Raw genomic sequence first — 20,870 nt, 5'->3', positions numbered from 1 at the left:
CACAGCTGCACCAGCAGGCCCTGGTTTTGTTGTGTGCCACAAGAGAGCTGCAGGAAGCCCGCTCGGAGGTGGCCAGCACTGCAGAAGCAGCCAGCAGCTGAGACCCAACCTGGGTCTCTCTGGGCAGTGGCTGCAAGAGCAGAAGCGAGGCTGGAGGGACAGAGGCCTGCTACCGAGTGGTTCTGGGAGGGCTCTCCTTGAAGGATCAGCAGAAAGGAGAACATTGCAGGCCTGGTCAGGTGAGATCCCAGCAGGGTGGCAGGCTGAGTGTGGCGTGTTTGTGGGCTGGAGAGGGTTCTGGACCCACCAGGAGGCGTGTGTGGGAAAAGAGTGAGGGTCTAAGGATTGCCAAGTCCAGTCAGCCCAGAAAGGTGGGTAGGGGCTGGCCAGAGGTGAACACCAGGTGGGTAGGGGACCTAGGGCAGCGCAGTGCAGAGAGGTCAGCAGTGATGTGCTGGACCTGGCCAGGTGTCCTTGATGCTGACCACTTGTCAGATTCTGTCTGCCTTTGGCCCTGGTAATACCACCACACCCTTCTCCCTGTTTTCCTGCCCAGATGCCCTGTTTTGTCCTCCCCTCAGCCAACTGAATCGATTGATCAAAGGCGAACACCTGATTCTTGGTTCTTGTTGGCAGTGATGGTATCAAACCCAGGGCCTCACAGGGGCAGGGCAAGCACTTACCACTGGGATACACTGCTGTTTCTGGTTCCTCCCTTTTTTCAGAGCATCTGACAGACTGCACACTCAGTGTCTCTGCATTTTGGAGCTGGGGACATCAGCGCCAGCCTAGGACTTGCTCCCTCTGACACTCCCCGGTGGGGACTCACAGTGGTTCTCTGCCTGTGCTTCCTGAAACTTCATTTCAGTCCTGATGGCTCCCAGAGTGGACATGTGTGTTCAAGCCCACCCGGAGAACAGCACTGGCCGCATTCTGAGGTCTCCTACTTGACTGCTGGTCATCAAGAAGCCTGACTTCCTGGGGGCTGGGGAGGCTCTGGTTCCTGGGATTTGCAGGTTTGACCTGGAGCATCATCACGGATGTGCCTCACTGCCCTTGTCCCTGTGGGGGGTCCCCCTCAGGCCTGGCCATCTTGGAGAGCTGGTGCGGCCTGTGGCACGGCAGACCTTGCAGGGCAGCACCTGTGCACTGAGCAGGGAGGTGTCCATAGCGAGATGCTGCGCTCTTAATGACAGACACTGTCACCTGCAGCTGCTCTCCCTACATTAGGCACCACCAAGGGGATAAGAGCTGTGGGAAGACCCCCCATGGATTAAGGCCAGAAGATGATGGGCGCTCCAAAGCAGTGGCACCTGCTGTCAGCTGGAGAGGCTGAAGAGCCATCCTGGGCCCTGGCCTTTCCCACAGCCCCTTCCCCAGGAGCAGTACTGCTGGCAGCCCCTCACCACAGGCAGGGGAGGTGGCCCAGGCTGGGTGTGTGCGGTGGAGCTCAAAACAACAGGACACACTCGAACTTTGAGCTTTAGAGGGTGTGTATTTGAGTTCTTCATTAAGGGTCCTCAGGACACAAATTGCCAGAACAATTTGCCAAAGTAGAAATGTCCTCATTTCCTCTCAGCAGGAAGGGGCCAGCCACACGAGGTTTCTAGAAGTTTCCAGAGCTTGGGGGCATCAGACTGGAGTCCTCAAGAATTGGGAGGGTTTCAGAGGAGGCCAGGTGACAAGGTCTTAGCTCAGGAGGTAGGGACAAAAAGGAGCCTCCCCCAGGGGAAGGGAGCCATCCCCCAGGGCAGGTACACACCTCCTTATCCCAACACATCACCTGCAGCTGAGGCTCGGGAAAGTCCAGGAGCAGAGACCAAGGCCTGCCTCCGTGCGCCTAGGCTTGGGCACCGCCTGCTGTTCCCAGGCAGTGGCAGTTCTGTGGCTCAGGCAGCCTGCAGCGGTGTGTCCGGGGCACAGGCCACCTTGTTGCTGAACAGGCGTGACAGGCTGCGCTTGGCTGCTGGCCTGCGAGGCATGGGTGGTGGGGCCCGGAGACCACGCATGTCCCAGAGGCGCAGCGTGCCATCATGGGACACGGTGTAGAGCACCTGGCCATGCACCTGCAGGCAGGCGGGTGGACTGTCAGACTCAGGCTCCCCCAATCACAAGGCAGGACACCAGGCAGAAACCACCACATCTGGAGGGCCTCTGCTTTGTCCCCAGGGGCAGTCTGGCCAGGTCCAAGCACCCTCCCTCCCCCAGCAAGTTACTGAGGCCCCAAGAGCTGGGCAGGGAGGCTCCTACCTGCAGGCAGTTGATGACAAAGCTGTGGCCCCGGAACACCCTCTGCAGCGCTCCCGACTGCGCGTCAAAGGCCCGGGCGCAGGCATCCCCACTGCCCGTGAATACTGTGGACACACAGCAGCGCACTGTCGTGCCCAGCTGCCAACTTCTCCCAGAGCACAGGGGCAGGTGCCAGAGCCTGACCACGGCGCACCTCTCTGGGGCTCTCTGGTGTTGGGCATCTGTCCCTTACCCACATCCTTCCTGTCTCCAATCACCTAGTCCCGGCTTGTATTTTATTTTTTTGGTACTGGGGCCTGCCTCACACGGTGGCCAAGGTTCCAGAGGGAAGCAGCAGAGCCTCCAAAAGGAACCTGAGCTCCTTCTACAGACCCGAGGGGCGGAGACCCCCTCCCCGTCTGCAGCTGCCTCTGCAGGGCTGGTGGCTGCCACGCCCTCCTTGGCTTCAAGTGGGCCTCGCTGTCCCCTGGTGGCCCTGTCCCTCATTAGGGCCTCCCAGGGTAAGATCCCACTCCCAGGGCCCTTTGGTGAAGCTGGCCTCTCTGCCTGGTGTGCTCAGGATGGTCCTCACGGCCAGCAGACTCTGTCCCCTGCTCCACCTGGCACCTGCTCCCACAGGGACCAGTCTGTACTCAGTCGGCCTTCTGAGAAGCGCCCTGCCTTCTGGGCTCACTCGAGTGCTCCTCTGACTCCTGGCCGGGAGAAGCCTCCGCCTGTCTGGCTCCCTCTTGGTTTTCCCTCCATTGTAACTTAGCCTCACAGTTCTCCAGCTTGAAGGAGCAGCAGCGTCACCTGGAGGGCCTGTCCCAGGCTTCTGATATAGCAGGTAGCGCCTGGGACTCTCCATTTCTAACTAGTTCCAGGTGATGCCTTTGGCTGGGGGCCACACAGAGAATTCAGCCTGGAGGCTGGACGCCCCAGGAGTGACCCTGGCACTAAGGGCAGACGCCAGGAAGCACCATGTCAGGGGAGGAACCAAGCCAACAGGGTCTGGACGGGAGCAGGTAACTACTGTGGGCTACTGGGCCCTGGAGAGGCTGAGCCACCTGGGAAGCAAGAGCCCCATGCCATTTTATCTGCCAGCTCCCACTGGCCACCCGCCGAGGGGGCTCTTTGGGGAGTTGATTCCCAGCATCCAGAGGTGCTGCAGCAGGATCCCTCCAAGGGTGCAGTTCCAGTGCCTCCCGCTCATCTGCAGCCAGAGCCTGACCAAGGCACACCTCTCTGGGGCTCTCTGGTGTTGGGACATCTGTCCTTTACCCACGTCCTTCCTGCCTCCACTTGCCTAGTCCCGGCTTTTATTTTATTTTGTTTTTTTGGTACTGGGGGCTGACCTTGGGTGCTTTACCGCGGAGCCACATCTTCAGCCATTTTTATTTTGAAACAGGATCTTGCTAAGTAGATGAGGGTTTCGCTACATTGCCAAGGCTACTCTCAAACTCATGATCTTCCAGCCTCAGCCTCCCACGTCACTGGGATTACACAGCACCCAGCCTATCCCATCCTTTCTGTTAAAGCTGCAGGGTGGTAGCTGGCTGCAAAAGATGCACCCCTTTGTTCCTCCCTCCTCTTCTTCCTTCCCACCAAAAACATGACATGATGGCTGGTGCTTCAGCACCTATCTCGAACGTGATGCTTCATTAAAGCTAGAAGACATGTGCAAAGAATGAAGAAGCAGCTGACAGAAGGACCGAGGTGCTGAAGACCCTGTGGAGCCACCCACGCCAGCCAAGGCTGCCGGCCTCTCTTACCCGAGAGAAGAATAGTCGCTACCTCACTTAAACCTCTATTTTCCGGGTTTCCTCTCATCTGCAGTTACACCTACGGCCAAGGGAGGCCAAACCCACGGGCCCTCGAACCTGGCTGGTTTAAGGGGGGTGTGGCTGTCTCACTTGAAGCCTTAGAATGTATCCTTGAGACATGCTTTGACCCCAGGACCTCTGAACATGCAGTCTCCCCACATTCTTATGAAGGTGAGGAGTCCCCCCATTCTGTGTTGGAATTTCTTTGAAAAAACAGAAGGAGAAGGAGAAGAAAAAGCAGCAGCAGCCGCTGGAGGAGCCGGTGCATGGGGAAGGCCGGGTGGCTGGCTTTGGGCACCACAGCCAAGGCCAGTCGCTGGGGGGGAATGACGCAGGGAGAGAGGCTGAGGGGACAAGCCAGGAGGAATGCAGGAGGAGCTCGGCAGGGGGCCTCGCCGGCTGGGGCACGTGGCAGTGTGGGGACAGGTCACTTACGGGTGCCCGCGTGGTACTTGAGGGTGCTCACGCTGTGTCTGTGGGCTGGGAAGGTGCACACGTGCTCCCCCTCGTGTGCCAGCCAGCACTTGGCAGTCCTGTCCGCGCTGCCTGAGTACAGGAGCCGGTCCACCAGCTGCAGGAGGAGCAGGAGGTCAGCTGCCAGGCAAGCTGGCAGAGCGTCCGGGAGGGGGGACCTACCAAAGCCGTGGCCAGAGAGGCCCCAGCCCTGCTGAGGTCCCTGGGGCAGGAGGGAAAGGGAGGCGGCTGGCCAGGCCCCAAGGAGTGCACTGGGCTTTGACCCGGAGGAGAGACCACGCTCTAACCTCCTGAGCCAAAGTCAGCAAGGCCTCTGCAGCCGCTGTCCTCCTCCAGCCCTGAGCGGGCCAGACTCTCCTGCACACCCGCTTAGATACGGTCCCTCCTGGGTTCAGACTTGCCTCTGCTCCTTACGACCCGGAGGCCCTGCTTTCCCTCGTGTGACTGGGAAAGATCATCCCTGCCTCAGAGGGTGGCGCTGAGGACAAACATGGGCCCAGCGCACCTGGAGCCTGGCGCTGGTCTAAACATGCGGCCAACACTTCACCCCAGATGCAGCAGCACCTCTGCCACAGTCTGCGGGAGGTCATTCCCCTTTGGCTCTTCAGTGTCCCTCAAAGGCCACACGTTCAAGGTTTAGTCCCCAGCTGGTGGTGCTGCTGGGCGGTGGTGGGACCTTTAGGAGGTGGGGCCTGGTAGGAGGAGGTTAGGTCTCTGCATGCGTGCCCTGGAAGGGGATGGTGCACACTGGCTCCTCCTCTCTCTCTTCCCTTCCTCTGCCGCGAAGAAAGCAGTCTCCTCTGCCACATGCTCCCACCATATATTGTGCTGTGCTGCCCACAGGTCCAAAGCAATATAGCCCAGTGACCAAGGACTGAAACTTCTGAAATTGTGAATCAGAATAAAACTTTCCTCCTCCTAAGGTGATTTTCTCAGGTGTTTTGTCATAGCAATGAAAAACTTAACATACCAGCTATCTTCAAAATGTCTCTCTCTCTCTCTCTCTCTCTCTCTCTCTCTCTCTCTCTCTCTCTCCCTCTCTTTTGGCAGGTACTGGGAATTTAACTTAGGGTCTCTCTACCATGGCACCTGTTACCAGCTCTTTTTATTTTTTATTTTGAGACAAGGTCTTTCTAAGTTTCCAAGGCTGTTCTCAAACTTGTGATTCTCTTGCCTTTGCCTCTTGAGTTCTGAGATTACAGGTGTGTGTCACCACATGTGGCTCTTGGGGCAAGAGCTGACACCTGCTCCAGGCCCCTCCAAGTCTGGCCCAGACCCCTCAAGCACAGTCAGAAGCTGAGCATTGAGCTTCAGAACTTGGGGGTTTGTTGAAAGCGTTGCCCCTGGCCCCCAAACCTCTGAATGTGAACTTATTTTGATGTTGGGTCTTTAAGGAGTTGATTTGAGTTAAAGTAAGGCCAAGGGTCATTGGGGTGAACCCTAATCCAATCGGACTGGTCCTGTAAGAGATCAGGATGCAGCCACACTGAGAACAAGGAGAGAGGCCTCAGAGGAACCAGCCCTGCGACCCCCGATCTCACACGTCCAGCTCCCATCCATGGCACCTTCCTGCCGCCCGAGCTGGCCAGCACAGGAGCAGGGCAGCTCAGAGGACGCAGGGCCTCCCTGGCAGCTGGGTGGGCAGCGGCCAGGCGGGTCTCACCTCCAGACAGATGACAGAGCCCTGGTGTTCCCGGAACACGCGCAGCTGCTCCCCGCTCAGGATGTCCCAGGCACGGATGGTGGCATCGGTGCTGCCAGTGAAGGCCGTGCGGCCAGGCGCGTCCAGAACCAGGCACAACACAGCGCCCGTGTGGCCCCGCAGTGTCTGGTGGCAGCAGCCACTGGCTACCTGCCACACCTTGGCTGTGCCGTCCGTGCTGCCGGTCACCAGGAGCCCCCCAGCCACGGCCTCCTCCAGGCAGGGTGTGCCGGGGACTTCCCAGGGGCTGGAGTAGGCTAGCGTGAGCACGCAGTTGCGGTGGCCCCGGAGCTCCCGGGATACCTGCCCCTCGTCCACAGTCCAGACGCGAGCTGTCCGGTCGTAGGAGCCGCTGAAGAGTTGGTTGTTGGCAACGAGGATCCTGGGGCAAGAGGGTCAAGGTCAGGGCCAGGATGCCCATGGCTCTGGCGGGCTGTGTTGGCACTGCAGCCGGACAGCCTCCTGCTCTCTTCCTGATGACACCCTCACCTGCCGAGGTTCAGCTCAAAGCCCAATTCCAGGAAGCCACCAAGACCCCCTGGGACGCCCCCTGACCGGATCCCTTCCCTGTGCAGAGCCACCTGCTGGCCTGGCCTCCACCCACAGCAGGGACCAAGGCTCCGACTTGGACCCTTCCAACTCTCCACGTGGCTCCACAGTCATGAACGAGGGGAGTGGGAGATGGAGACGGGGAGGTGGGGTGCAACCCTTCTAGTTCGCCCAGAGCTGAAGGGTTTCTGGGGACACAGGCCTTCCCATTTAAAGTCAGGAACTAAGAGGACCAGCTGGCCACCTCGCTCCAGGGCCACTGGAGAGTGAGAGCTCTGGAGAGGCTGGCGGGCTGAGGAATTCCACACGTCCACCCTGACACTGGCTGCAGGGTGCCCAGGGTGACAAGCTGCAGCAGGCAGGGGGCCCCTGTGTCAGCTGTCTCGGTGGCCCCATGCAGGTGACACTGCAAGCTCCAGGTCACAGCCCTTATGTGGCACACAAAGGGCCGGGGAGCAAGGAGAGCCTTTTCATGCAGTGGAACTGGCCGGCCTCAGGACAGGAGGGGAGGCCTCGGGAGGTAGCAGCCATGATTTATGGTCATTTTGCTAAATGCTGAGAAATTCTTTCCAGAAAAACACCGTTTGTCTTTGGTTCAGAACTTCACACGTGACTTCACAGGGCCTGTTTACACGCCAGCTTTAAGCCCTGTGCGCCAGGGAGGCCACAAAGGCCTGAGGCCCTGCCTCTAGTCCAAATGGGGCACATCCCTGCAGGCGTGGGACCAGGACCTGCCAGGGGTCAGGACCCTTCCTGTCTCAGGACCTGAAGGGGGTGGCCTTGGGGTGCTGGGGTGGGGTAGCCGATTCCTGCCCCAGTGGGCACCAGGGAGGGATGCCAGGCCACTGAAGGGTCAGTGTTCCCAAAGCTCTCACACGGCCACTCTCTGAAAACATGGGAGGCAGTGATCCCAGGTGCTCACTCATGGCTCTCACCCACTGGACGCACAGTTACTTAATCACGCAGGCATTGACCTGAACCGCGGGTTGAGCACAGCCTCTGAGGGACAACGGTGTGAGTGTGGGGGTGTGCGTGTTTGTGCACGTGGTGCGTGTCTGTCTGCAGGGTACACACTGTGTGCGTATCTGCACGTGTGCATAGGAGTGCATGTGCTGGGTCATGTTTGTGTGTCCATATGACTGCATGCTGCATGCTTGTGTACTTGAGTACACGTGTGTGCGTGTGTGCATTGTATGCATGCACAGGAAACTAAACAGGCAGAGTGTAATTTCCACCTCTCACTGTCTAGCGCTCCCTCTGAGTCAGCTGCCTGAGCACGCTCCCGACCCTGAGGGCATGGCCTCCACACATTTCTCCAATGACATCTTCTTCCTCAGGACAGAGTGCTCAGAGCCAGCCTCGCTGTAAGACAAGGCCTGGGTTCTCCCTCCAGCCTCTCCTCTGCCACCTCCCTCTGCTGGCAGTGGACAGGCCTCCCACCTCAGGAGAAGGAGGGGACAACACTGTGGTGCGGGAGGCAGGGCTGGCATCCCACGCGGGGCCTCCAGATTGGCCCGCCCACTGCCCGCTGCCCACGGCCACACCGGCTGGTCCTTCTCCTCAGGGAGGCTGCCTGCACACCCTGGCGGCCAGCTGCTCCCACCGTGGCTCTGGGTCCAGAGTAGCTGGACCGTCCGCCTTGCCCCTCTTTCCCACCAGCTGCTAGAAGTCCAAGCAGTGGCCTGGGTCCCTCTGGCTGCGCACCTCCTCTCCTCTGTGCCTGCCGGGCCCCTCCCAGGCAGGGCCCCTCCTGCCCACGTGGCTGAGGGCCTCGGTGCCGAGTCTCCCTGAATCAGGCATGACCTCGGGAGCCTGGGGCAGCCATCACAAGTTAAGCAAATAGGATCAAATTGATCTGATCAGCAGAGGAGTTTCCCCTGCTCAGCTCCAACCCAAGTTCAATAAGGAAAGGAAAAGTCAAACTTGAGCAGGGGAGGTGGAGACTTTCCACAGCCACAGAGAAAGGCGGGGCTCAAAAACATCCCAACTGCTTCTTCAGAGCAATCTGCATGTCCCCTCCCCTCCCCCACCAACCCTTGGTCCACCATCAAGTATCAGAGTTCAGCGCTTTCCTCCTTGTCCCCATCTGTGGACACTGGAGCTCCAACACCTCTCCTGGCACCCAGCAGGTGTGGGCATGTGCCCAGCTCCGGGATGGGGGCAGACAATGCAATGTGTTGGTGATGATCTTCCTCCTCCAGACCCCGCACGGGCGGAGCCCTCAGGCCAGGGTGCACCTCTGTCTTGGGTCTCCCTTGCTGGGGGCTACTGTCCACACGGAGTTCTCTAGAATACCTATGTTCCCCAAGGGCCAGGCCCTATGACTCTGTCCCCCTCAGCCTGGCCAGGGACCCCCAACAAGACTCAGCCCAAGCCCCGAGGCCAAGCTGACCTGTTCACGATGGACGTGTGTCCTCGGTATACCTGCAGGCACTGCCCGGTCAGCACGTCCCACCTCCTGATGGTGCAGTCGGCGCTGCAGGTGAAGGCAGCCTCCTCCTCCAGCTGGCAGAAGGTGACATAGCTCTCGTGTCCTGCAGAGGAGGGGAGAGGGCCCGGATGGAGCTCCTGCTTCTCTTCCAGTGAACAGGACCTGCCATTCTCCACTCACTGACCTGGGTATGTCCTCCCACCTATCCACGCCTCCATTCCCTCACCTGAAATGGGAACAGCATCAATGCCCACCCCACAGACCACTGTGCAGACTGAGTTTCAGTGGCAGCCTCTAGCAGATGCTGCGTGTTGGCTTCCTTCTACACTCAGGCAGAGATACTGTGGTAAGCCTGGGGTCCCCAGGTTGCTAGGCGCTGCACACGCCTTGGAACCTGTCACCTGACTCAGAAAAGGTTCTTTGCAGATATGATTAAGTTGGGGAACTGACTTGGGGAGGCTGTCCTGGATAATCTGGGTGGGCCCTAGATGCTGTCAGAAGCATTCTTATAAGAGAGGGAGAGGGCTGGGTGCAGTGGTGCACACCTGTAATCCCAGCAGCTTGGGAGGCTGAGACAGGAGGATGGCAAGTTCAAAGCCAGCCTCAGCAAAAAGCAAGGCGCTAAGCAACTCAATGAGACCCTGTCTCTAAATAAAATACAAAATAGGGCTGGGGATGTGGCTCCGTGGATGAGTGCCCTGAGTTCAATCTCTAGTACCCTCCCCCACCAAAAAAAAAAAAAAAAAAAGAGGGAGAAGGAGATTTGACACACCAAAGAGAAGAAGGCCATGTGGGGGCAGAGAAAGCAGCCTATGTGGCCACAGAGATGCCAGCCTTCACCAGACAATGGAAGAGGCAAAGAAAAGATTGTCCCCTACAGGTTTCAGAGGGCACATAGCCTGCTGACCCCTTGATTTGTCCCAGGGACACTTACTTCAGGCTTCTGGCCTCAGGAACTGGGCAAGAATAAACTGCAGCTGTTCAAAGGCACCAACAATCTCCAAGGCACTGCCATAATACGGAGACGAGGAAGACACACTCCAGCCTTCCAAGAGCGCCCCAGCCCAGAGGAAGGTCATCAGGTGAGGGACAGTGGCTGAACCAGCTTCCCCTGAAGGGGCAGAAGCCTGAGTGCTAGGGCCAGAGGATCTACACGGGGAATTGGAGTCAGGGACAGCAGACGGACATGGGCTGGCCATGCTGGGGACATGTGGAGGCTCTAACCAGAATGTAGGGGCCTAGCAAAAGTGGCCCAGGCAGCTCGAGTAGGGTGAGGCATGGAGGCCAAGCAGGGGCCCAGGTCTGGCCCCGTGCACCCCAGCCTCGGCTAGCTGGCCCTGCATCCTGCCCTCAGGACCCCTGCTGGGTAGCATGATGACCCCCCGTGTTCATGCCCGAGCCATTGTCAAGCAGGCCTGGGGCCCTCGGGGGATTTGCCCAGGATGATGCCAGTCCCTCAGGTAAGGTGCTTCCACCTGGGAAAACAAGTGTTGAAAACGAGGACATCTGAGAGGAATCAGGGGCCAAAATCAACAGAATCAAAGGAAGGTCCCACACAGGGCAGCCAAGGAGTTAAAGCACTCATGTATTTGGGGGGTGCACTTATTACATTAGGATCTCATTTTAAAGAATTTTTAAATCTTATTTTAAATTAAATTAAACCAAGAAAAGCACTTATAAACCAGATGCGGTTAGTGAGTGGCACGATCTTTACTCCACGGAACTACAGCCACCAAACCAGGGCTGCCAAAGACCCGGAATGGTTTGATCATATTTTAAAACCTCGTTCAGATGGCTGGGGCCCGGCAGACAGGGACTTCAGGGTGCTGTTAAGCTCATTGTTTCTTTTCTTTTCTTTTGTCCTGGGTACAGGCTGAGTTACTTTTGGAAGAAGTCAACTTCCTGGGTTCTAAGAAACAGAATTTTTTTTTTTTAAAAAAAGAAAAGTTTTCCAGTCTTCTTGGAGCACACACACCACGCTGCTCCGAAAACAACGTAGGAATTAAGTAAACACTTGAAGAAGTGGCAGATAATGTTTCCCTTAAAATACACATCGGCGAAAAGTCGAGGGCAAAATGTGTTTGGCCAAACACAGCCAGGTTACTGCCAGCTCCAAAGAGTTTACAAAGTCCTTTCAGACTGTCAACAAACTTTCCCTAAGACGAGATTGTCCCAGTCTTCCAGCTGCCACCACGGGGAATGGGTACAGGCAGCCCCCAGCCTCAGGGTCCCCGAGGGCCAGGAACACAAGGGACACTCAGGTCACCCGGGTGCTGCACACACCAGCCCCCCGAGGACCCTGGACACAGCTAGCTGAGGCCAAAGGAGGCCAGAGGGAGGCTGAGGCATTGTGCCAGCTGCTCCCAGCCCATCAACATGGCAGGAAGGCAGAGGGCAGGGCGAGTCCAAATTAACCCCAGGAAAACAGGTAGGAGCCAAGCACAGCTGGTGAGCAAGGGCACCTGGGCTCAAGCCACAGACCAGGACTGCCGCAGACCTGAGGTGTGGGACAGCCTTGTGACGGTGGAAGGAAAAAAGGGACAAGAACACAGACTGCAGATCCGTAAATATGTAAATGCACACGAAGAAGACGGGAGGAGACGGGACTGAAAAGCCCCAGGTGCTTTTGTTTCCTTTGGGGTTTTTGTAGGGCGGGGGCTCTCCACCAATGAGCTACAGCCCAGCTTCTAAGGTTTTCAATGTAAAAAAACCTCTGAACCTGAGCCAGGCTGACCGATGCCCTCGGTCATCTGCCTTCCACCAGCAGAGGCTGCCACAGTGGTCAGGGCTCTGCTGTGAAGGAGCCCCCTCCGAGCACTCACCCCACATCTGAAAACCCACCCTTTTGGGTCACATGTCAGAGCCTGCCAGCAGAGGGGGCCTGGGACGGCGCTGAGCACATCCCCCAGCGGCGCCACTCTGCTGTGCGGCCCTGACCCCCTTGACCAGTATTCCACAGACCCAGGCCTGTAGGGTCACCCCAGGGGGCAGGAGGAAAATATGCACACCAGATCCTGAGCCCATCACACCCCCAGGGACCTCAGTGCCTTGGCCTTCAGCTGTTGGAATTACGCAGAATAAGCAAAAACGCCAAGCTAAAAATAAATATTTTTGAAGGATGAAGAATGCAGATAAGATGCAGCTATTATGTTCAAAAGAACACACTAAGGTCCAGGGTTTTCTGCCAAGGTAGCAGCCCTTCCCACCTCCCTGAGCACCCACATGCCGACAGGAGTCTGGGGGCAAGCTGCTCTCTCCCTGCTCAGTGAAAGCAGCCCAGAGGGCCTGGCTGGGGACCCCCCCGCTGGCGGGTGCCCTGACTGTGTGAAAGGAAGCCTTCTGTCCTCAGTATCCCAGCACTAAACCACAAAGCAACCGGCCACTCCAGCAGCCACCAGGCGATAGGGATGGCACTGTGCTCTTGACATCACCCAGCTGTCTGTGGCACCTGTCCACTGGCCAGAGCTAACTGTCCCTGTCCTTGAGTCGTGGACTTCAAGGGATCCTACCCTCCCGTTTCCAGATGGGTTCAGACACCCACGGTCCTTGCACAGGAAATGCTCTCCTTGGCCCTGACCCAGAGGGCCCGCAGGCTGACTGCACCCCTCTAACCAAGTCACCCCATCCTGGCACAAGTCCTCTCTACAGCTGTCTGGAGGCGACTGTGCCCCCGCAGAAGAGGAGGCAACAGCCCTGTTGGTACTTGCACTGTGCCCAGCCTCTCTAGCATCCTTCTCTTAGACGCTCTTGAGTTACCTGCTCCTGGGGGCCAGGCCCCCACTCACACAGCCATAGCGCCTCACGTCCTCTGGGATGAGGCTGAACACAGACGCACAGGGCGGCGGCTGAAAGGAACACGGACAAAGCCACTGGTAGTGCATCTGCCAACCCCCGCGGGGGACCCAGGGCGGCTGCAGCCTGGGCCTCCTGGACTGCTGTGGTGGGTTCAGGCCCCCAGGCCCCCAGTTGCTGGCCAGGCCGCCCACATCTGGTCACCCATGTGCAGCAGGGCTACTCCTCCCAATGTGATCTGCAGCCAGGCCGTGGCCCTCCCACAACCTCCCCCAGGCTCCCCTGCCTCCCTCTCTGCCTCAACTGGCACCCCCAGGGCTCCCACCACCCCGACAGTGGTCTCCAAAGCACTGGAGGATGAATTAAGCACGGGTCTTGTACCTCAGACAGACTGCGTCTGATGGAATTCTCCCTGAGCCAGGCAAAGCGGGTGTTGTTTGTGCTTGAGCGCCTTCCCAGCGAGCCCCCGTGCCCTTCTAAACATTATGTCTGAATGGTATGCACAAGGAAAAAGTGCACCTCGTCTCCTCAGCCAGCTTCCTGCCCATTCCACCTCTTCTGCTTTCCCTGGTCCTCTGGGAGTCTCACCTCGTGCCTTTGCTTCTGCTCTACCTGAGCCCAGGCTCCCTCTTGCCCTGAACCCATCAAACATGACCCTGGCTCATGGAACACACTGGGAATAGCAGGAAGTGTGTGGAGTAGCCACGTGGCCAGGCTTAGTCCCTTACTCGGCAGGAACAGCGCAGGACAGGTACTGCCATTTTAGGAAATGCAATTCATCTCTTTGATCCAACAAAGTGCTCCCAAGAAGTAGACACCCACTGCATAAAGTGAAAAGGAGAGGGCCCACGGATAACTTCAGTCCGAGCCATTCTCTTTACAGAATAGCTGGTGATTAAGCCTTCTTCTTCATTGTGAGCTCGTCAACTGCATTGGAAAGCCCAATTCCATTAAGAGTTGAACGTGAGCTGAGTGTGGTGGTGCAGGCCTGTAACCCCAGCAACTCCAGAGCTAAGGCAGGAGGATGGCAAGTTCGACGCCAGCCTCGGCAACTTAGTGAGGCCCTAAGAAATTTAGTGAGATCCTGTCTCAAAATAAAAAAAAAATAGAAAGGGCTGGGGAAGTAGCTCAGTGACAAAGCACCCCTGGGTTCAATCCACATTCCTCCTACACACACACAAAAAGAGGTAAACATGGTCATAGGAGGGGAGCCCAACAAGCCAGTTCTGCAGGTCTGCAGCTCTTCTGGGGTCCCTAAGAGCAATGACAATGACCCCAGAAAGCCCCCATCCCACAGAAAACAGCCCTCACTCCTTGTGCCCATTCCACCCCTTGACCCCAAATCCCTCAAGCTCTGAACACTGAAAACTTCTGGCCCCCTGACCACCCTCCGCTGCTGAGAATGAAACAAGAAGCCCATCTTCAGAGGAAATGCTCATGGCACAGTCACCAACCCCAATCTTCTGCCCAAGAAATCCAGGCACGACCAACTGACAGGTTTTAGTTGGGAGGCTTCTGTAAGCTTAGAGCTGCACAAGGGGCTAGCCCCGGGCAGGACTGGAGATATGCCTGGATCTGCAGGCAGCACTAAGGACCAGGGCCCCTCTGGCCTGCCACTCAGCCTGGGCACAACTTCCCCTGCAGTGGTGCCCCAGTACAGCTTCAGCCCCACAGCGGGAAGAAGCCCTCTCTGCCCTGGGTCAGCCGTGAGACTGGGACAAGTCTGGTAGCACACTGGACCTTGGGGGTGTTGAAGACAGCACCCGCCCCACGGGGCAGAGTCTGGAAATCACTGAGGGGCTCTGTGTGGGGGTAAATAAGTCGGTGAGGACTAACCACACAATAAAGGATACACAGACGTGCATCTATAAGACTTAAAGAATGAAACAAATGTCCAGCCATCCTACTAGTCTCTTACCCAGACCAAAACAAACCCTTCAGGAAGAGGGGGCGAACAAGACCTTGCTTTAGTAGGTGAGCACACAAAAGAACTACAGCACGTTCCTGTAACTCTTGAGAGTCGAATCAGTAAGTAACTTCTCAAGATGAAGGTACTCCATCCCCTCTGTCCTCAAAAAAAAATTTGAAATGTCAACCTTAATAAGAGCGAAATCAGCCCTTGTAGGAATGGGCTACGGTCCTTTAATTCAACAGCTCTCTGCTTCAGTGGGGATGGCCTCAATGGGGGCAGGCCAGGCACCCCTCATGGAAAGTAGATAAGCAGCTCTGGGACCACCAAAGTGGGTGTGAAGCCAAAGGTCCAGATGCCCAGCACAGAGCTAAGCACAGGGTGGGCCCTGGAGGCTACAAAGCTGCCCTGGGACAGGCCCATGTCCACCAGACCAGAACCAGCCTGGGGAAGACTGGAGCTTACCTGGGGAGAAGCCCACCTAGCAAGTGAAGTTCTCACAAGGCTCGCTGGCCGGAGGGCTCCCCAGGCTGGCTGAGTATTAGGGCCACCAGAAAGGCCGTTACAAATGCTCATTCTGGGGCTTTACTCATGGGGAGTCACTGGCCCAGGCCTGAGACTGCATTTCTGAAACCTCCTCCAAAGAGTCTTACATTTGGGGATAGATACAAGTTGGGTTTAAATTTTCTGAGATCTCAGCTCTTCCATTTCCAGGTGAGTGCCTCTGTTTGGTAGGAGTGTGTGTGTGTGTGTGTGTGTGTGTATGTATGTATGTGTGTGTCTGTGTGTGTGTTTGAGGCCATCTCTCCATTATCCATACCAACTCCCAAATAACTGTTGATCCAAAACTCATTCCTATTGGGCTTTGAAATCTCTACCTTAACTTGTTTTTAACTTGAAAACAGCAGTGTCAGGATCAGCCAATTTGGAGGCTAACATCCTATCTCAGCTGGAAGGGCTGGGTGGGGCCACCCAGGATTTGCTGATTATGGCAGAAAAGTCCACAGTGATAAAAAGAAGAGCTACACCCCCTGGTGCAGGAAGTCTAAGGCCTTGTGAAGGTTTGTCGACAGGGACTGTCCAAACTATGCATCAGCCTGGCAGCCAAAGTAGAGTGGGACCTCACACACAGTTCAGAGGCCAGGCCCTGGAAAGGCCCAAGATGGGGTAAACCCAGGGCCCACTCTCCCAGAAAGAGTACACACACAAACCAATAGCTATGCGGGTGCATGGGACTATGTTTACATTACTAAGGGAAGGCCTCCTGATATTTCATCTCCTCCTCAAATATGCAAAACAGATTGAACGACCACCCTGACCAATCCCACTCCTCACCCTTCCTTTGCAGCAACTGGAAAGAGGCCTTAGAGAGCTTTGCAGGGTGACCGCAGGGAAGGAGTTCAAATTTCAAGTCGACCCCCACTGCTTGAGCTGCCCTGAGCAAATTAACACGATGGGAAGATGGCCCTGTAGCTGCACACCACCGCAGCCTTTGTTACCAAAATGGCCCCAAGTAGGAAAAGTTGGCCAAAGGTCACCAGGTCATCCAGCGACCTGGAAAGCTTTGCTTAGCAGGGGCAGAGGTGCGAATTCTTTTGTTTGCTGATAGTGTTGGAAAGGTAATGATTTCAAGCAGCCAGTGGACAAGTCATCTTGCCTGCGCGGCGGGCGCCCCCCCTCTGCCCACCGGGCCCCACCGGCACCCCTCCCACCCCAGCATCTCCTCCCGCCCGGTCGGGCGCTCATGGGTCAGGCGCTGGGCCCCGAGGAGCGCTCCTTCAAGAAAGTGAGGCGATGGGCTGGGCCGGACTTTTTGAGGAAGGGGTCTGAGAACGAACTTGCTGAGACCCACGGTCTGGGGTTGGGGGCGGGCGGCTAGGAAGGCAGGCAGGGGTCGCGGGCGCGCCGCCGTCAGGTCTACCTTGCAGGAGCGCGCAGCACCGGCCGTCCGCAGTGCTCCAGAGCCTGGCCGTGCCGTCCTCGCTGCCGGTCAGCAGGCGCTGCCCATCCGGGCTCAGGCTCAGCCAGTTGATGCCCCCGCGGTGATCCGCGCAGACCCTCAGGGACGACCCGCCGCCCCCCATCCCGCCGGCGGGGCCGGGGACTAGGAGCAGCTGGCTCCGCTAGGGAGGGGCGCTCCGGCGTCCGCGCAGCGGCTCCGTGGGGCCGTGTCCGCCCGCGGCCATCGCGGGATCCCGGGTGCCCGACTTCTGCAGGGGCTCGCGGCGCCGCGGGGTCAGGTCAGGGCCCAAGTGTCCCCGCCGCCCACCGGCCTTCGGCAGGAGGCTGTGCTGAGGCGCACGAGGGACCCCCGGTGGAGTCCCAGGTGCGTGGACACAAACCGCCCCTCTCTCTCCGGAATCTGAAGATCCCACCCCGCCCAGCGGGCGGGGCAGCAGCGACTCGGGGGGCGCAGGGGGCCCCCGCCTCTCGGCAGCTGCGGGCAGAGGAACCCGGGAAGCCGAGTGCCCGGCGCCCCGCGCGCCCCCCCGGCCCGCGCCGCGCTCCGGAGTGGGCGGCCGAGCGCGGAACAATACGGCCCAGCCTGGCTCCTCCTCAGAGACCACCCCTCAACCTGTCCCCTCCCACTTCTCAGGCTGCGCGCCAGTCCCCACCCCGCGTTCCGCAGCCACCCCCCGCGGTCCCCAGGGTCAGACCTCCTCCCGCCGCCCCACTCGAGCCCGGGGGACCCTACACGTGCAGCCCTCCCGGCGGCCCACGCTGCCCCTCGAGGCTCGGCCCCCCGCCACTCCTGCCACCCCTATCCCTTCGGCCGGGACGAAGGAGGACGAAGCGGACAGAAGGGTCCAGGGGCTTGGGGGGTCCCCTTAGTGGGGGACGCGACCGGTAAGCCCCCAGCTGGTTCCCTCTGGAAATCAGGCGCACACCCCGAATTCGACGGGAGACCCGCCGGGGGTAGGGTGCGAGCCGGCGGGGGGTCCCTGGAGCGCCACCCCTCCCCCACCGCCACCTCCGCCCCTCGGCTGGGTGCGCGCCGCCTGTGGCCCCACCGAGGTGGGAGCGGGAACCCACTGCGGCCGCCGCCCTCCCTCCCGAGCGCTGGTTCCCATTAGAGCAGTTCCGGAGCTGACTTCGCTGGGGGCGGGGCAGGTGACCCCCCTACTCGGATCCCCCAGGTCCTAAAGGTAGCAGGGTTTCCCGTACCCTCCAGAGAAATCCATTCGGCTTCCCCCAGCTTGTAAATCAGCTTGCACCTCAACTTAAGGAGTGTCGACTTCCACGAAGTGACCTTCGCAGGTGCAGGGGAGCACGTGGAGGAGTAAGGGACGTTCTAAGGGAATGTGGAGTCGTTGGAGAAGAGCAAGGATGGTGGAGGCGGGTTGAACCCAGGCAGGAGGCTCCAGGAGAGAGGAAGGCAGAGAAGGGGAGGACGGGACAGGTTTCCTTGTGCCCAGGGTTTGGGTGGATGAAGACAGTTTTCAGATGTCCCTAGTGGCTCATCCTGAGATCATGAGGTGGGGGCGGGACTTGTGAGCTTCATCTGGCTTGAAGACTGGTGGGCAGCTGACTGTACAGGTGGCCACCAGGTGAGGTAGGCTAGGAGGTCATGGGCAGCTATAGCACCAGCCCTGGGAGAAGGTGAGGTGAGCATGGTGGATACCAAGACCCAAAGAACAGCCAGAGGGGACCCGTATGTTCTGGGCAGGAAAATCAGGACCCCACAACAAAGAAGGGGAGGGTGTTAAAGGGGAGAGGCCAGGGCACTGGGATGAACATGTCAGGCCCTCAAGGAGCTTTCCCGGTGTGGGCTGGACAGGACCACGTGCTGGGAGAACAGTTCCACTTTCACGTGGTCAAGCAGTGTTCACTGAGCAGGATGGGACCTTACCCTTCTGTTCCTCCATCCAGCTGAGGAGGGATAGAAGAAATAGAGAAAAGAGACAAAGGGTAAGGAAGAAGAGACTAGCAATGAATCTAAAAGCCCCAGGCCCTTTTTTTCTTCCAGGCTGGTCACTCCTAAATTTCTGAAAAATCCGCAAACATTATTAGAGTTACTGTAAATAAACTCATTTATGAAAATTCTCTCATTTTGATTAAAGTTTTAGAGTACCGTGAGCCCACAGGATGTATTTTCAGATTAGATAAAACAAAGATGTGCTTTAAGAAACCTGTATGGAGGCACATTCCAAAGCCTATCTAGACGGAGGAGGAGGTACCTCGTCAACCTGAAGACCCTGGAGGGGACCGGAGCTCCCTCAGTGCCCATGACCAGAGAGCTGAGCTCACCAGGCCGACCTCGTGCCACCTGCCTTCCCAGTGCCCCCTCACAAAGTCGCCTTTAAAAGAAGAGCCGATGGGGCTGCAGCTGTAGTTCAGTGGTGGAGTACTTGCTGGCATGTGCAAGGCCCTGGGTTCAATCCCCAGCACAGGAAAAAAAAAAAAAAAAAGCCAGATACCCTGAAATTATATCTTGCTTTCAAGATGGCACAGGTTCTGCTCTGAGAATGTGTATCTTCACCCTTCCTAGCAAAGCTCTTGCTGTCTTTGCTAAAACCTGATTTGCACTTGGAAGGTCCAACTAGAGGTGACTTCTACCTCTGGAGAGACCTGCTTGATCCCCCTTATGGTGACACAGCCACCGGCAAACTACCCATCTCCATCCTCAGCCTCCAGCATGCAGAAGGTATCCAAAGCCACCGGCTTCCCAGCCCTCAGTCCTCACACTGCTGACCTCTACCAACTGCCTCCTTCCAAACTGGATTTTTTGTTCCTGCCTTTCCCTACCCCTCACTGCTTGGGCATAGTGTGGCTCCCTGGTGGGGGACGACCCTCGCCATTCTTGGGGAAGGGGTGTACTTCCCGGTGGATGGGCATGCAGTAAAGGTGTCTGGAGCCAGCCTGTTTCCCTTTTTTGCTTTGCCATTTGCAGGTTACAGACTGCTCTGGAAAATCTAATAGGAGTACCAGGACGTGGGAAAGTTGGAAGGCAGCACCCAATTCCCCATCTTGAGTTACAGCTATAGCCATCCAAGAGCCAAGCTGGTTTGCCAGCAAAACTGTGATATCAGCAATAACTAGTCCCCCGCCCCCAAATTCCTCTTTACCCCTCCTCCAGAGCCCCCTAGAGTCCTCATACCTCCTGGAGCAGGAGAACACATTGTTTTACACAGGGGGACACCAAAGAAGAGGTCCTGGTGGGGTAGGCAAGATTCAGAAAGAAGCAGGGAGGGGTTGGTGTGTGATCAGCAAAAATGGGTGAAATCCCCACCCTGGCACCAGTGGAAAAGATACTTTGCCAGGGAAGGCCACGCCCATGTGCCACATGAATAGCTACAGTTTCAACTGCTGCGAAGAACCACCTGCTGGGGTCTCTGTGGGAAAGGTGGGTGTTCTCAGGACTGGGAGGTGGCAGAGGGAGGCACCTTTTGGGTGCCCACAGGAAGGGGGCAGAGCTTTTTCAGAATTGTTCTTTCCCTCCTGGTACCAGCTGCAGTGCTACGGGGAGGGTGACGAGGCTGTCCCTATCTTCCTTGATGGGGTACTTAGCATGTGTCAGGTACTGTGCTAAGTGCTGGTATTTCTCAAGAGGATAAACGTTCCCAGCCCATAAGTCATCTCTAGAAGAGTTCAGAATTTTCAGAAGGAAATGGGAAGCCCCTGAAGGTTTTTCAACTTGGATGAGAGTGGGTGACCCATGATGTATTTTTTGAAAGATCAAACTGATATCAACAGAGGAGCTAGTTGGAGAAAGGCAAGCAAGACCTGGAGGGGTACGCATGAGGAGCTGAAGGTTTCTAAGATGCTAAGGTCAGGTTTAAAGGCTGCTAAGAAAGAACTTACAGGGGCTGGGGTTGTGGCTCAGTGGTAGAGTGCTTACCTAGCGTGGGTGAAGCACTGGGTTTGATCCTCAGCACCACACAAAAATAAATAAATAAAAATAAAGTCATTGTGTCCACCTACAACTAAAAAAATATTTAAAAAAGAACTTACAGAGAGGAG

At 57.3% G+C, this 20,870-nt stretch overlaps 1 protein-coding gene across 1 annotated transcript; it reads right to left on the bottom strand.

Annotated features, from left to right (window-relative positions):
* Positions 1-1,889: 1,889 nt before the first annotated feature.
* On the bottom strand, positions 1,890-16,993 carry Wdr86 (WD repeat domain 86). Its single transcript, XM_076859443.2, has 6 exons — positions 16,831-16,993; positions 9,170-9,311; positions 6,190-6,610; positions 4,488-4,623; positions 2,251-2,354; positions 1,890-2,066 (listed from the first exon to the last, which is right to left on the bottom strand). The coding sequence occupies exons 1-6, from the start codon at positions 16,991-16,993 to the stop codon at positions 1,890-1,892; spliced, it is 1,143 nt and encodes a 380-aa protein (XP_076715558.1).
* Between the last annotated feature and the right edge of the window lie 3,877 nt (positions 16,994-20,870).

Source organism: Callospermophilus lateralis, chromosome 1, assembly GCF_048772815.1.
Source record: "Callospermophilus lateralis isolate mCalLat2 chromosome 1, mCalLat2.hap1, whole genome shotgun sequence".
Classification (NCBI taxonomy): Eukaryota; Metazoa; Chordata; class Mammalia; order Rodentia; family Sciuridae; genus Callospermophilus; species Callospermophilus lateralis.
This window is presented reverse-complemented; position numbering and strand designations above follow the sequence as displayed.